Genomic DNA, 15,004 nt, shown 5'->3' with positions numbered 1-15,004 from the left:
TTTTTAACGGCTCGGGGATGACATTGGGCTCGTATGTAAATGGCCCGAACAATATGATTTGTAGAGAGTGGGATAGAAAGGCTGGACCTTGGTCGTTGGGCAACGGTTTAGTCAGGATTTTCATGGAAGCCCATGCGAAGGTGGATTTGGCCTGTGTAGCTAAGCCTTACACGGATGTGGTTTGAAAGGTCTGACTCCTCGGAATTAATCCGAGGAGCAGTATCTTCTCACCATTCTTCCTCCTTTTCCTCCTTCCTTTTTCGGGGCCTCCCTCTTTTTAGCTCTCTTTTCCCTTTTATACTAGTATTCAATTCCCCTTTTTCATCTACGTGTCAGTTTCTCCTTGTTTGGGGCAATTACTCGTCCTATCAATCCTCACGTCAGAGTGGTTGGGAAAAGCTGGATAGTATGGTATGGGGTATGGGCTTGTCAGGTGCTGGGCTCCACGTTATGGTGTTGACAACTTTCTCGCTTGTACTGCTCTTGTACTGAGTTTGTCCTTTTCTTCAGGCGTTTTGTGAGGCGTTGAGCGTGAGGTTGTCCTCGGCTACATTCTTGGGCCATAAAGGGGTTCTTATCATACCTCCTCGGCAGTAGGGCTCCTCGGCTTGGGCTTTGGGCCCTTAATGTGAAGTGGGCCGGGATTCCAAATTTCAGGCCCCACAATTATCTCTAATTCTCCGAATCCAAAATAAAAAAAAAATGGAATTTTTATTTGGAAAAATATATTTTAATTTGAAAAGTACAAATTTTTAAGTTTCTTGAAAATGCAATATTTGAAACTGTTGTGCTTGGGAAAAAAAAAAGGCGAGGCTCAAAAAAATTATAATTTGAAAAAGTGTAGTCTTAAAGGCACATACATAATTATATATTTAGTAAGTTGGAATTGTATCAAAGAAATTAGTACAAAAAATAATTAGAAAACATAATATAACTTTAGGGTGTGCTAAAAATGCTTTCTTTAAGGTGATAATTTGCCCTTACTTAAAAGAGTTTGCCGTTGGGTTACAAGAAATTCAACTCTATGCAACAAAAGAAAAAGTTTTCTTTTTCCAACGAATTTCTTACAAAAATTGTATTAAAGGCCAACTCTTGAAATGATGTTAAGCTTTTGGGCTTGGAATGTCAACATGGATAAGTGGTTTACTTGTTTTATGTTATTTGCTAGCCGTATCATAAGAATTCATATAAACTTTATTTCTTTTATATTTGAATTTTTAGTTGAAATAATTCAACATATCTTTCAAGCAGTAATATGTTTTTTTCTATTCATTTCCTTCATTCACTCATGAAAAATTAAAAAACTCGTTGAGCTTATGGAATATATTATTGGGAAACAGAAGTGAAGAAATTCCTCCCTCATTACTCAAACTGCCATGACGATTGTGCAATGACAAGAATGTGGCATAAATTTGATGCAATTGACAATGACCAATGCAACTGGCTTGCACAGTACTAATATTGTTGTAGAAAAGAGGACATATTGGATCTAGTATACATTCATCTTTAAAGTTGATTACATATAACTAACACAATCATCTTTAAAGTTGATTACATATGACAAACACAAATCACGCACATACTTTCACAATTATTTTCCTATCCTCACACATTACATCAAATTAGAAAGCACAATCACACTGACTTATTTTAGACTTGCATGAAAACTTCAAAAACAAGGTAAAGAAAGTAATAAAATGATGTGGCCTTTGAAGATGAATGATCCATGTGAAATAAAATTCCAATAATGTTAGTACCACACTTTTATGAATAGGTTGTCACAACCATCCTATATGATAAATTGTGATTTTCTTTTTGTTATTGTTATATGGATTAATCATTTTTTTTTTCCCTGTCACTCACAATGTACCACATGCGATAGTTTTAACAAAATATATGTAAAAGTGTATGGTACTAACAATATTGATAAAATTTTGAAGGCGTTTGAAACGGAAAGCACAGAAACCATGTATTTGATCTAATAAAGATGGGTAAAAACTAGTTCACACACTCTCACACTTAAACTGCACATAAATTATGACTTTGAAGATATGGTTTTCAAACACCACCCAAGTTACCTTATGCGTATTTAGGTTCGTGTGAAATTCTTGCAGAAGCTATCGCAGGGTCCAGGAGAAGGGTTGACAGCATACTTAGTCTGAATGACGGCTAGTACGAGTGCCAACAATGCGCCAACAAAAGCTATGAAAGTCCAGGGGCTGCTGAAATGGTCATGAAAGAATTGAGCGATCCAGGTCATCCACTTGTTCCTGTAGTGCTTCTGAATTTTTGATCTGACATCGCTGTATATCTCAATGTTAGGCACCAAGTCATTGCCAATCTCATTGAAGAGGTTAGCCACTTCTTCGTCGCTGCCAAGGCAGTTGTGGAGTATCCGTGCGTTCCTTAGCATCTTAACATCGTTGGGTTCATCGATCAGTGAATCGAGAAAAGATATGTAAGAGGTGACCCCAAAATCATTTTCGAAATCAAGACACATTTCGTAGGCTATCAAGTTCAAGAACTTAGGCCTCGTTGAGTCATCCACAATTAATGGAGGAAGCCAAAGGTACCCCAAACCCAAAAAACCGAGTGTAGTAAAAGATATGTCACTCAAACAACTACTTTTCTCTTTACTGCGTTCCACATGAATACCTGCTGCTCGAAGCTCCTGCACATTGCGATAGGATTGCCAAATTTCCACTTCGCCATTTGATTTCTTTGGCTGGATTTGCGGATGCTTATGCAAGAGACGTGTCCTCAGAAGATCGAGGAGATGGATGGGATCTTCATGTACATCCACTGATATTGGCCACTGATCGCTTTTTTCTTTCTCAGTTTCTGAATGTTGTTGCCCCTTTCCTCTTAAGCATGCGCAGCAATTTGATGACTGGCCTCTTTGTTTTTTCCCATTTTCTGATTCATGCGACCAATTCCATGAAAACGAACTCAGCCATGCGCAACTGAGAATTAGTGGCTGATCCTCCGGTTGTGGTACCTTAACGTGCCCATCAATGTAAGTTTCAATCGATTCCTTCAACACGAATTCATTCCCACTCCAGTTCATCAACCATTTGAGCAAACAATAGGGAAGCTGATTCTCTAGCAAAAACAAATCCTGTTGGGTAAAGGCTACACTGTCGGTTTTTATCTTCAAATCTTTGAACTTGTGGTTAGCTGCGCAGTATATGTATTGCAGTGTTGCGCAGCCGTCCACCAACAACAACCAAATGAGTTCTTCATCATCATAGTCTTCGATCACTTCCTCCTCGAAGCACTTCTTCAGTTCATTGATATTCTCTTCAATTTTCTTGTAAAATTCAGTTATCTTCTCTTCGCTACCGTTAACGAACTCATATGTCAATGCAAGCTTGTACTTCTCTCCTAGCTTGTACTTCTTATTACGATGATGGATAGGACCGAGTGATACTGCTCTTGGCTCATAGTGCTTCTGGAAGAAATCCCCGTTATCTCGCAGCAAGAATATAACCTTTTGTATCTTTGGTGTTGGGGATGGTGTCACATTTTTTCTTGCCTCCATTACTGTTTTAATCTTTTCCTCCAGGGTAGTAACTTCGCTTAAAAGGATGTCTGTATGGGCACCAGTGATGCGGCTGCTTGTTTCACCGGCTTCTCTTCCGGAAATTCCGGCCATGGCAAGTTTGCAGCAAAGAAGGCAATTGAATATTCTAAGTCTGCTTTCCTACCTTGTATTTGCTACGTATAAACTTTAGCTTCAGGAATTTACGTCTGTTGCTCTTATTTGAATATAGAAACTTCCCTAAAGCAAATACAACATAATGATGAATAAGCATAACAAGCTAGGAATGAAATCTACAAGATATGTGTAAAAAATAAAAAATAAATTGAAACTTGTTTATCACTGGTTGTTCTATGATACAGTGAAAAAAAGCTTTTCCTCCTGACTATATTTAGATTGCAAATTTTATGATACGCTTCCGCAATGAAGCCTAGTCTTTATGATTATTTATCTTTGCATGCAATAAAAAAAATATATTTTGAGGGCCACAGAAGCTTTCAAAATTTCTTTTTTAATGGTATAAAATTCGAAGATTATCAAGAGTCTTAGAATAATTTTTCCCGAAATTTTTTAATACATTTTTCAAGAATTTTAATTTGCAGTGTGTACATTATTTTATTAGATTGTATTGTACAGATAAACTCGAAGGTTCAATCAGATTAATTACGCACTGTATCGTGCTTCAAAGTTCAAACAACTAAAACTTCCAAAAAGTAAAAGTGTGATACACGTGAAATAGTCTTTACCAACGTAGCAAGTTTCGTATGAACTTTTGCAATAAAATTACTGTTTATGTTTCTATCTCTTGCAGCAAGCATGGTATCAAGAATAAGTAAAACTGCTCTTTTTTTTTCTTTTTTCTTTTTTTTCTTTTTTCTTTTTTCTTATTCACGGTTATCTTTCTCAGAAAAAAGGGTAGAACGATAGTATGCTATTCGTGCTTCAGACAATAGGAGATAAATGTGATGCACGAAAGATTGATTGTGACGTATTGAAACTCTCTTGCTTGAAGAATTTAGAGTCATATTATTAGAACTTATTCATATACCACTAGAACTAATCAAATGTACACATTTTTGTGAAGTCTTAACTTGTTTTATAACTCAAGTTTGATTAAGCTGTGTGCATGAGCAACGAACCAGTTTATTTTATTTTACCTATTTCCACCATTTACTAAGGTGAGCCTGGTATTAAAAGAATAAATAAATAAAAAAGTGAGCCTGGTATTTGATATACAAAATCTAACTTATTTTCATGTTCAGTTTATTATAGTTTTTTTTTTTTCCCTATAAAAAAGAGAGTTTACTATAGCTTTTTAAAACCATATTTATTTCATGCGTGGGTGTAATTTTATTCAACTTAATTTTTGAAGAAAATAACAAATGAAAATAAGCTGTCTCAAATGATTCCTACTGGGATAATTTTTTCCATAAAAGACCAAAAAAAAAAGGTTAAATGATACAATAAAAAATATCTGGGTCCTTTATAGTATATTTACGCATAGCAAGTTTGATATGGTATAGTACATTTTTGCAATAAGATCAAAACTTGGTTAGGGGTTTTGATTGGATATGGGTGTATGGCAATTATGCGTTGGTAAAGATTTATTTAGAAAAGAAATTTTTTTGATTTTTCTAAGAAGAAACAAATTTAATAATTGTAAATCCCTAATTATCATTTAAGTTGCTATCACATGTGATTTTTATTTTATTTTTTATTTTCTTGAGAAACAATCACATGTGATACGTATGCATGGCTTTTTTTTTTTTTTTTTTTTCTTTGCTTTGGACCAATGAAAATTAATTTTTTTAATTGATTAAAATTATTCTTATCAAGGACCCGTTAAAATCAATTAACATTAATTGTATGCTCAAGTCTATCTTAATTAACATTGAATTTTCATCGGTAGCAAAATAAAGTGTCAACAAGGATAAGTGGTTGTATGCTAGACCTATGAGAATCCATATGACTATATATATATATATATAAATAATACCATTTGGATTTCTCACTGAAATAATTTAACATTTCTTTTAAGTAATAAGTTTTATCCATTCATTTCGTTCATTCACTTGTCTAAAAAGAAAAAGAAAAAGTCATTGAGATCTTTTTTTTTTTTTTTTTTTTTTTTTAAATTCTAGTCATTGAGCTTAAAGGACCACGTACGATGCTTTTAGTTGTCACTACAATTTCCAGTAATTAATTTTAGCCCTTATTGAAGATTGGCATTCCCTTGGTGGTTGATGCTCCGAAGGGTGGCCTTGCTTGGGGCCTTTTTTTTCGTATTAGGGTAGACATTGACACCACAAATCCTTTAATGAGGGGAAAGATGATTTATATTGAAGATGTGGAAGAAGGATGGGTCTATTTTAAATATAAAAGATTGCCTACTTTTTGTTATTGTTGTGATATCCTTAGGCATCAAGATCGCGAATGTCAGACAATTCAGAAAGGTTGCCATTCCTCGGAGGAGGATGATCTTCAATATGGCCCATGGCTTCGCGCTATGGCCCAAAAATTCGTCAAAGGAAAAAGAATTTCAATCAGCCCAAATCCTCTGATAATGACAATGAAGACACGCAGGTCTCTGAAGGAGAAGATGGGGATGGTGAGCCATCTGCAAGCCGCCACCAACAGATCATCAACCGCTGACCGGAAATTCTACTACGAGAACAACCTGTCAACAGCTGGGTGACTCTGCTAAATGGTTGGAGGGTCCGGATAAAATTTGAAGTTTTTGAATCCAATTCAAATTTCCAAATTAGAGCGGGATAAAATTTTACCTAATCCCGAAGATCTTGTCTTTTATTCAAAAACAATTTCCAAGTCTCCACAGGGTCCACAAGAAAGTGCTCCGGAAATTCCCTACTCTACTGTGTTACCTCCTCTGGATAAATCCAAGCATATCTTTGAGGATAGATTTTCAAAAACAAATCATCCAGCAAATACCAAGAAGGCCACGCTCCCTGGGAAACATGTAGTTGAGGATAAGGATAAATTGTTGGTTTTTGAAGGAAACTTGGAAAAAATCCCAGCACTGGAGAATAAAAATTTAAATGGAGAATTTTCAAATACTGATATTGAAATGGAGATATCCCCTAATCTTTTTGAGGACCTATCGGGCTGCAACAAATCTTCCCTTCGATCATGGAAACGTATCTTACGTAATTCCAACAGTATCAAATCTCCTAAAGCCCAAAATATTTCTCTGCTTCCAAACAAACGTCATCCCACAGTTGATTCCCTGATAGAGTCTCCTGCTCCTAAAAAACAAACTATTGACAGTGATAGTCTGAATCTTTCTCATTCCATTTGTGGGGGTATTCCTCCACTCCTTACTCCAACATGAGAATTTTAAGTCTCAACTGCCGAGGGCTTGGGATCCATGAGGCAGTACAGGAGCTCCGCTGTTTGGCGAGCGAGGAAGGTCCCAAAGTTCTGTTTTATCTGAAACTCGCCTGGATATAGATGGCTTTGCGAGATTGAAGAGAAAATTGGACAAGTTTTGCAATGTCAAGACATTTGTTTGGAGAGCTTGAAATGATAGTTTTCCAACACGCACCAAACTTTTTGATAGAAAGATTTCAAACTCATTTTCTTGTGTCCTCTGTGTTGATGAAGCTGAGACGTGCCCACTTATTTTTGGAGTGTTTATTTGCCCAAGCCGTTTGGCGGCAATCTCCTCTCCTCTCTGGAATGATTGTAGGCTACCTTCTCATATCAATTTCATTGATGCAATGGAAGTTGCTTTGAAGAACCTACCTTCCTCAGATTTTGAGACTTACTACATGGCTTGTTAGATGATATGGAGCTACCTAAACAAGTTGGTTTTTGATAGTAAACTCCCTTCTCACAAAGACTAATAAACAACGGCTAATCTGTCTAGAATGGTGTTTCTGGAGGTACATCAAAAGAATGGTCAAATGGTTAACTCTTCAGCAGCTAAATGGAATCCTCCCCAATCTGATTCAATCTACAAATTGAACTTGGCTATTTCACACGCACACACACACACAGGGAAAAAAAAAGAAAAAAAAAAAAAAAAAAGCAAATTCAGTGGGTTTTGGTCTCCTTATACGAAACAACAGAGGTGAAGTGTTTGCTGCATCATGTGTTCGCGTGGAGAAGACTTTGAACTCCATTTGTACAGCGACTTCTTTAGTGAGAATAGCTTTTACAATTCTGTCTTAGCATCAGTCTTAAAAGTTGAAGAAAGAGTGTAACCTTGCTGAACTTGTTGATCTTTTAAACTTTGATAGAATTTGCTCACCAGAGGTCGCTTGGATCCTTGAAGACATTAATTTCATTAGAGATAGTTTTGATTTGATTAGATTTTTTTTAAATTTTTTCTTTACGATGTAATCGTGCTGTTCTAGCTTTGGCTAGAATTGCAAAAAAGAAAGAGAAGGTTATTGTTTAGTTAGATAAATACTTCTTTTTTCTCTTTCCTATTGTACAAAGAGATTCTATATAAATAAAGTTTACTATTTTTTCTGTTAAATTTTTTTTTTTAAAAAATTAGCCCTTATCAACAACTATGTCTGTTTGCTATTGTTGATGTCTGTTTTGCATGTTTACAAAGTGGTCGTATTATACGTTCAAGATTTCATAGACTCAAGGATTCATCTTAAGTTTAAGGGTGGGGGTGAGAGAGATATTATAGTCCAAGAGGCCCATATATATTTTAGGCCCATGTTCTTTACAACAATGACACTAATCTTAGGTTTGTCTAGAATTAGGCTAGAATTCCCTAGTATATAAATTTTAGGCGAAAATCACATTTTCGTCCCTACATTTTTAGACGATTCCCACTTTGGTCCCTAGATTTTATTTTTACCGCTTTTAGTCCCTATCCTAAAAAACGCTTTCCATTTTGATCCCTGCCGTTACACATGACAAACGGCAAAATTAAAAAAATATTAAAAATATTTTATTTTATTTTAAAATAAAATAAAATTTTAGTTATCAATAATTTTAAAATAAAAATATTAAAAATTTTAGTTAAAAATAATTGTTCTTCTTCCCCAAGAACATGGTTGCCCAGAAAAAGAAATTTTTCTGCTTATCATCATCTTCATCCTCCACCTCCCCATCCTCCTCTTCGTCCTTATCATCATCTCTCAATCTCACTCTCTCAAAACCTTCGATACCCACAAATTGGCAAGGCCTCCCTCTATCTTTCTCTGTTTTCTCCGCCCAGATCTCTCTTCCTCGATCATCGCCACTCAACACCACTGCCTATCCAGGTGGTGCTTCCCTCATTTCTCACTACCAAACCCCACCGTCCTCTCTCTCCTTGATCTGAACATTCCCAGATCTCGCTTCTCTCTCTGTTTTCTTTCTCTCGCTTCAATCTATCTTTAGATCTCCCTCAAATCTCTAGTTCAACCAAAGCCAAACCCCACGAGCACCACCACCATCCACGACAAGCACCACGACACCAAAGCCAAACCCATGACATCTCGGTTTACTTTGTTGGGTTTGCTTTGTTGCTATTTGTGTTTTGAATCTTTGAAGGTCCTTTGTGTTTGTAGTGAGATAGTGAAAAATTGGCTGAGTAATTGTTGAAATCTTTGCGAAATAATCGGTTTTCATCTAACCTTGAGACACACATGGATGTGGTTTGTGAAAGAATTGGTTTTCATCTGAGTGAAAGAATCTTTAAAGGTCTTTGTGTTTGATTTTTGTGGAAGAACATATACAAATCTTTGAATTTTCATTCGTTCTTAGTTATTCATTCTCCCTGTTAGTATTTTCTTTTTTCTTTTTCTTTTTTTCGTTTGCATTTTGTGTTCTTCTGATCTGGGTTTCTTTTTCTGGTGGAAATGAATGTGGGAGTTGTTGGGAAAGAGAGGTCGAGGGTGAACACTTGGCACAATGTGTTGATCACTATGTAGAAGAAGACCAAGGCATTGGTGGCGGAGCGTGAAGGGAAATGACTTTTGTATATGTTTTTGCTTGTTTGGATGTCAAGAAAATGAAATAAAAGAGAAGAAAATCTTTCTAGGAAACCATGTTCTTGGGGAATAACATGAATAACAATTATTTTTAACTAAAATTTTCAATTTTTTATTTTAAAATTATTGATAACTAAAATTTTATTTTATTTTAAAATAAAATAAAATATTTTTAATAGTTTTTTAATTCTGCCGTTTGTCACGTGTGTATTTTCCGTCTCTGATGTAACGGCAGGGACCAAAACGGAAAGCGTTTTTGAGGATAGGGACTAAAAGCGGTAAAAATAAAATTTAGGGATCAAAGTGGGAATCGCCTGAAAATGTAAGGACGAAAATGTGATTTTCGCCTAAATTTTACATTAGATTCATTATAATATAACTTGAATTGTGGGTGTTAATTAGTTCTACTAGTAAAATATTTTATTGTCAAATAAAAGATTTAGGGTTCAAAATATATATATACCAAAAAACCAATGGATTTGAAGCCCGCCTACATTAAAAATCAATTGATGTCTTGTCCAGATGATAAAGATCGAGCAATTATAGTGAAGTGAATGACATAGGTTGAAAATTTATTTCATCTATAAAAAAGAAAAGAAAATAGCAAAGATGAAGTTGTCAAGGGCTTTTCCTTGTGGATGTAAGCTATCAGCTGAACTATAACGAATATTTTCTTTTACTTTTCTCTTTTCACTCTTTCAATCACTCAACGACTGTAGCAATTGCGAAATAAGAAAGAAATACTACTTATGACACAATCCAACTCTTATCTGTCTCAGACAAGCTTAATTTAAGAAATCACATACATCTCTTGACTTATTTAGACTCACAAGATTAAAGCAAGAAAAAGTGCATGACATGGCTCTCGATGTTCCTTAGGCATCCCATGCCTAGTGTCATTGGAAAAGACCGAAGAAACTCTTCAGGTACCATTTATTTGGAAACCAGTGTATAAGAGGTATAAGAATCCATGCACGCAACAAAAGCACAACAAATTTTTCAGTAATCTGTTTTTCATTAAGATACTAGTTACTACGGATAAGTTACCTCTAGCTGCATGAAGTTGGCTTGACTGAGAACCAAGTTTGGATGCCAGTTAAAACAAGCTCTAATAATATGCCAAAAAAGGCTGGAATCGACCAGGGGCTATCGAAATAGTCATGATAGAATCGAAACATTCGACTCTTCAATGTTTGATGATGCTTGTCGATGTCTGCTCTTACATCTGAATATATATTGGGGTTTGGAACCAAGTTGGTGCCAAGCTCATTGAAGATTTTAGCCACTGCCTGGTCGCTGCCAAGGAAGTTTTGGAGTATCCCCGTTTTCCTTAGCTCCATAACATGGTCAGCATGATTCATGAGTGAATTAAGAAAGCTTATGTAAGAAGTGATCTCATAATTGTTGATGAAGTCCGGACACATTTCAAAGGCCATCAAGTTGAAGAACTTTTGCCCTGTTGAGTTGTCCACTTTCATCTTAGGAATGGTAAGATATCCAATGAAACATGATGAACTAATATAAGAAATGTCATTTAAGAAGGTAGTTTTACTAGGCTTCAACCAGATCCCTGCATTTTTAAGGTCCTGTACATTGCGATAAGATTGCGAATCTTTCTTCGAATTCTCTTGGCTGCTGTTAGAAACCTTTTCTGGATTATCCAAGAGACTCATCCTCAGAAGGTGGAGAAGATGGGTGGGCTTCCTTTCTCCATCCATTGATAGTCTTTGTTCATGTGGGGTCTCTTTTGAATGAAGGCTCTCCCCTTTCTTGCTTTCTGCTTGGTGCCCCTCTGATTTTTGATCGGACACGTTTTTAATGAAAATATCAATAGATTCGTTCAACTCTTTTTTCTTCACACTCAACTTCATCAACCATTTCAGGAGACGATAAGGAAGTTGGTTCTCCAGCAAAAACAAATCCTGTTGTCCAAGGACTGCACAGTCATGTTTTATATTCAAATCTTCGAACTTATTAGTAATAAAGCAGTATATGTATTGAAGTATTGCACAGCCATCCAGGAACAAAATCCAAGCGAGGGCCTTATCAGGGTAGTCTTTAGTCGCGTCCTCCTCGTAGTGTTCCCTCAGTTCCTTGATGTTTTCCTCAACCTTCTTGTATAATTCGTCTATAACCTTGCCGCTTTCTTTGATGAACTCAGAGGCCAATATAAGCTTGTACTTCTCTGCTAACTGGTATTTTGGCTTGCCATAATGGATAGGACCAAGTGATACTGCTCTTGGCTCATAGTACTTCTTGAAACCCTTGTTCTCTCGCAGCAAGAATGCAAACTTTTGTATCGTTTGTATCTTTGGTGTTGCGTTTGGAGATTTAGTCTTCGCAGTCTCTCCTGCCTCCATTACCATTTTAAACATCGACTCCGTGGAGGGCAGTGATTTGTATTGACGAACTGCTCTGCGTCTTATCCCCTGCAGCAATGACAAGTTAGTCTTGGCTGCCGCTTGTTTCACCAAACTTTTCTTTTGTCATGGGGTGGACTCAACACGTGTGGGTCCAACCCCTTGCGAGAAGGAGAATACATATACGGGATGTATGGTGTATTTTCTCTTCTAAAGCAATTTATGTTCTTGTTTTAGTATTTAATACGTGCTTAATTTGGGATTAAGTATACACTTTTCTGAAGCAGCAATATTTTAGAGCTTGATAAACATACAAGCTTGGAATTTAATTTGCCAGATATATAGAAAAAAAATATATATATATATATATATATATATTAAAAAGAGAGTGTTACTTGTAGGGGTGTCCAGGAGACCCGGTGACCCGCTCAACCCGGCCAACCCGCCCGATTCCAACCCGCCACCACCCGATCCGACGACTCCGGCGGTCGGACGCGGGTTCCGAACTGTTAAACCCGACCCCCGGCGGGTCGGTTGGCGGTTTTGCATTTCAAAACCCATGAAACTCGACCCGAACCGATACCTTTAATGTTTCCGGTGAAATATTACGCAACCGAAACCAATCTCCGATACCTTTAAATGTTTCCGGTGAAATATTAAGCAACCCAGACCAAATCTCCAATACCATTAACGTTTCCGACGAAATATTCAGCATACCAGATCAAATACGGCGAGATCTCGACGTTATCCGATGAAATCTAGGCCAGATCTCGTCGGATTTGACCAGATTTCGGCCAGATCTCGTCGGATCTGGCCAGATTTTGGCCAAATATCACCGTATCCGGCCAGATTTTGGCCAGATCTCGCCAGATCAGCTAGATTTCGACCTCTGCGATGAAACCCGAAACCGGCCCGATACAACTCAAAACCGACAAGACCCGAACCGAAAAATTCGACCAGTCATCTGGGTCGATTTCGAGTCATATTTTAATCCACCCGACTAAGTCGAGTCGGTTCCGGGTTGGGCACAAACCCGACCCGGCTCGACCCGTGGACACCCCTAGTTACTTGCTCCTAGCTTTGCCTTTCATTTACTTTTTTTTTTTTTTTTTTTTTTGAAGCCTTTCATTTAATTTGAATAAAATATTGATAATGACTAGCTTTATGTCTTAATTATCCACATTGAGCAAGCTTGGTATTTAACATGCTTAATTTCATGTAAGTCTTTGCTTTTGTACTAGCTTTAGTGTGCTTAGAATAAAATATATAAATATATATATATATATATATATATTTTAGAGAGTTTCAACTTATAGCGTCAACTCTTAATGATAGTTCTTTATTATCAGACCAAGACATCAATCAGTTTTTGGTATCGACAGAGATTGAACCCCAAATCTCTTATACAACCATCAAAGATTTTATCAGTTTAGTTAACTGGAACTCACAGGTCCAACTTACTCTTAGAGATAACTTATGTATAGCCTTTTAAAATTATATTTATTTTATGTGTAGTTGTAATTTTATTAAACTTAATTTTTGAAGAAAATAACAAATGAAAATAAGTTGTCCCAAATGAATCCTACTCAGATATTTTTTTTCCCCAAACAGCGAAGTTAAACGATGATACAATAAAGAAAAGCTTGTTCCCAAATTTCATATTATACAGTTTTGCAATAAATTTGTTTCTCAAAAAAACAAAAACAACTCCTATAAAATCAACAGCCCCTTGTAAAAAAAAAAAAAAAAGGGTTTTGCAGTAAACGTAGTGTTTATGGCTCATTTTTTGCGTCAATCACGCAAGGTACCAAAAACGCATACTTTTCTTGTACTTTGTTGGTATGGTTCCCCATCTTCATCTAGCACTTTAAAAGAAAAAAAATGTCATATTTTAGTGAAAAAGGAAAGAATTGTTATTGGATTTGTGTTTCAACTACACCGAAATTGGAAACAAAAAAACACAGATGTTATTGAAATCAAAGATAAGGAGTTAGTACTATTGTCTATTGGTGTGATTAATTTCTCCCAATTAAACAAAATTTTCCCCCTCAACAGTGCAATAGTGAAGTATGAATGAAGATGAAATGAATATGAAATTTTACAAGGTATTGATCATGTCGCAGCAAGAATATAACCTTTTGTATCATTGGTGTTGGAGATTGACCACTGCTGGTTTCCCCTGCTTCTCTTATGACAATGTTCCTCCGATACAGCTGCTCCATGTTCTAGTGTTTAATTTATACTTGATAGTACGTTGAAACTTTGCTTGAGAAATTTAGGACTTTTGCATTTTTTCTGTTGGTGAGCAAGAATTTTTGAAACACAAAGATACAAAGAAATTACAACAACGGAAAAGCAGCTGAAAAGAGCTGTAGCAAACACTCCTTACTGTCTAGACCACAAACCAACTACAACATGTTAAGGGCCATGTAGATATATATATATATATATATATATATATATATAGCACTTACATCTACTTCTATTCGAATATTTGAAAGTTGGGAATATTAATTCTAATCTTGTTGTTGTCTAATCTTTTATTTTTTATTTAAAGGGTTAAAGATTATGTTTGGGGCCAAAATTATTTTTGTGCGAAATACTATATCCACAATATTTTTACAACAATTTTGCAACAAATTTTAGGTAACAAGTTGTTATTGATAGATAAAATCTAATGACAAACTCAATTTAAAACCAATAACAACTTGCTATCTAGTATTTGTGTGAAATTATTGTAAAAATGTTATAGACATAACATTAATTTATTTTTATTGAACCTAAATTCTTGAGATTCTCAAGTTAGGCTATTCAATAATTTTTTGTAGGTCAAAAAAGAATTAATTTTAAATAAATAAATTATTTATATATATATATATATACATATATATTTACTAAGTATAATTTTTTTTTTTTTTTTTTGGCAATTCACTTGTTGAAATTCAGATATCTTATTTAGCAAGAAAAAACTTTACCGGTTAAAATTTAATCTATCAGATATGTAAAAATAAAATATAAAAGACTGAAACTTGCATATGGCCTTCATTACGTGGTATACTTTTGTGAATAAACTATAGACAGTGACTCACTTAATTTATGTCCTTTACCTATTGAGCAAGTTTGGTATAAAAATATGTCCAATTTCT

At 35.6% G+C, this 15,004-nt stretch overlaps 2 protein-coding genes across 2 annotated transcripts; both read right to left on the bottom strand.

The window, feature by feature from the left end:
• Nucleotides 1–1,577: 1,577 nt before the first annotated feature.
• Nucleotides 1,578–3,800, bottom strand: LOC126693527 (UPF0481 protein At3g47200-like). Its single transcript, XM_050389506.1, has one exon. The coding sequence runs from the start codon at nucleotides 3,653–3,655 to the stop codon at nucleotides 2,090–2,092; it is 1,566 nt and encodes a 521-aa protein (XP_050245463.1). The 5' UTR covers nucleotides 3,656–3,800; the 3' UTR covers nucleotides 1,578–2,089.
• Nucleotides 3,801–10,120: 6,320 nt separating this feature from the next.
• On the bottom strand, nucleotides 10,121–14,261 carry LOC126693526 (UPF0481 protein At3g47200-like). Its single transcript, XM_050389505.1, has 2 exons — nucleotides 13,994–14,261; nucleotides 10,121–11,927 (listed from the first exon to the last, which is right to left on the bottom strand). The coding sequence occupies exons 1-2, from the start codon at nucleotides 14,078–14,080 to the stop codon at nucleotides 10,548–10,550; spliced, it is 1,467 nt and encodes a 488-aa protein (XP_050245462.1). The 5' UTR covers nucleotides 14,081–14,261; the 3' UTR covers nucleotides 10,121–10,547.
• Nucleotides 14,262–15,004: the final 743 nt, after the last annotated feature.

This window comes from Quercus robur, chromosome 7 (assembly GCF_932294415.1).
Source record: "Quercus robur chromosome 7, dhQueRobu3.1, whole genome shotgun sequence".
In the NCBI taxonomy this organism is placed as follows: domain Eukaryota; kingdom Viridiplantae; phylum Streptophyta; class Magnoliopsida; order Fagales; family Fagaceae; genus Quercus; species Quercus robur.
This window is presented reverse-complemented; position numbering and strand designations above follow the sequence as displayed.

Coding starts and splice junctions, on each gene's coding strand:
- LOC126693527 (XM_050389506.1), bottom strand. CDS start 3,655: ATGGCCGGAATTTCCGGAAGAGAAGCCGGTGAAACAAGCAGCCGCATC.
- LOC126693526 (XM_050389505.1), bottom strand. CDS start 14,080: ATGGAGCAGCTGTATCGGAGGAACATTGTCATAAGAGAAGCAGGGGAA. Junction 11,928..13,993: donor CAACACCAATGATACAAAAG/GTTATATTCTTG, acceptor TCATTGCTGCAG/GGGATAAGACGCAGAGCAGT.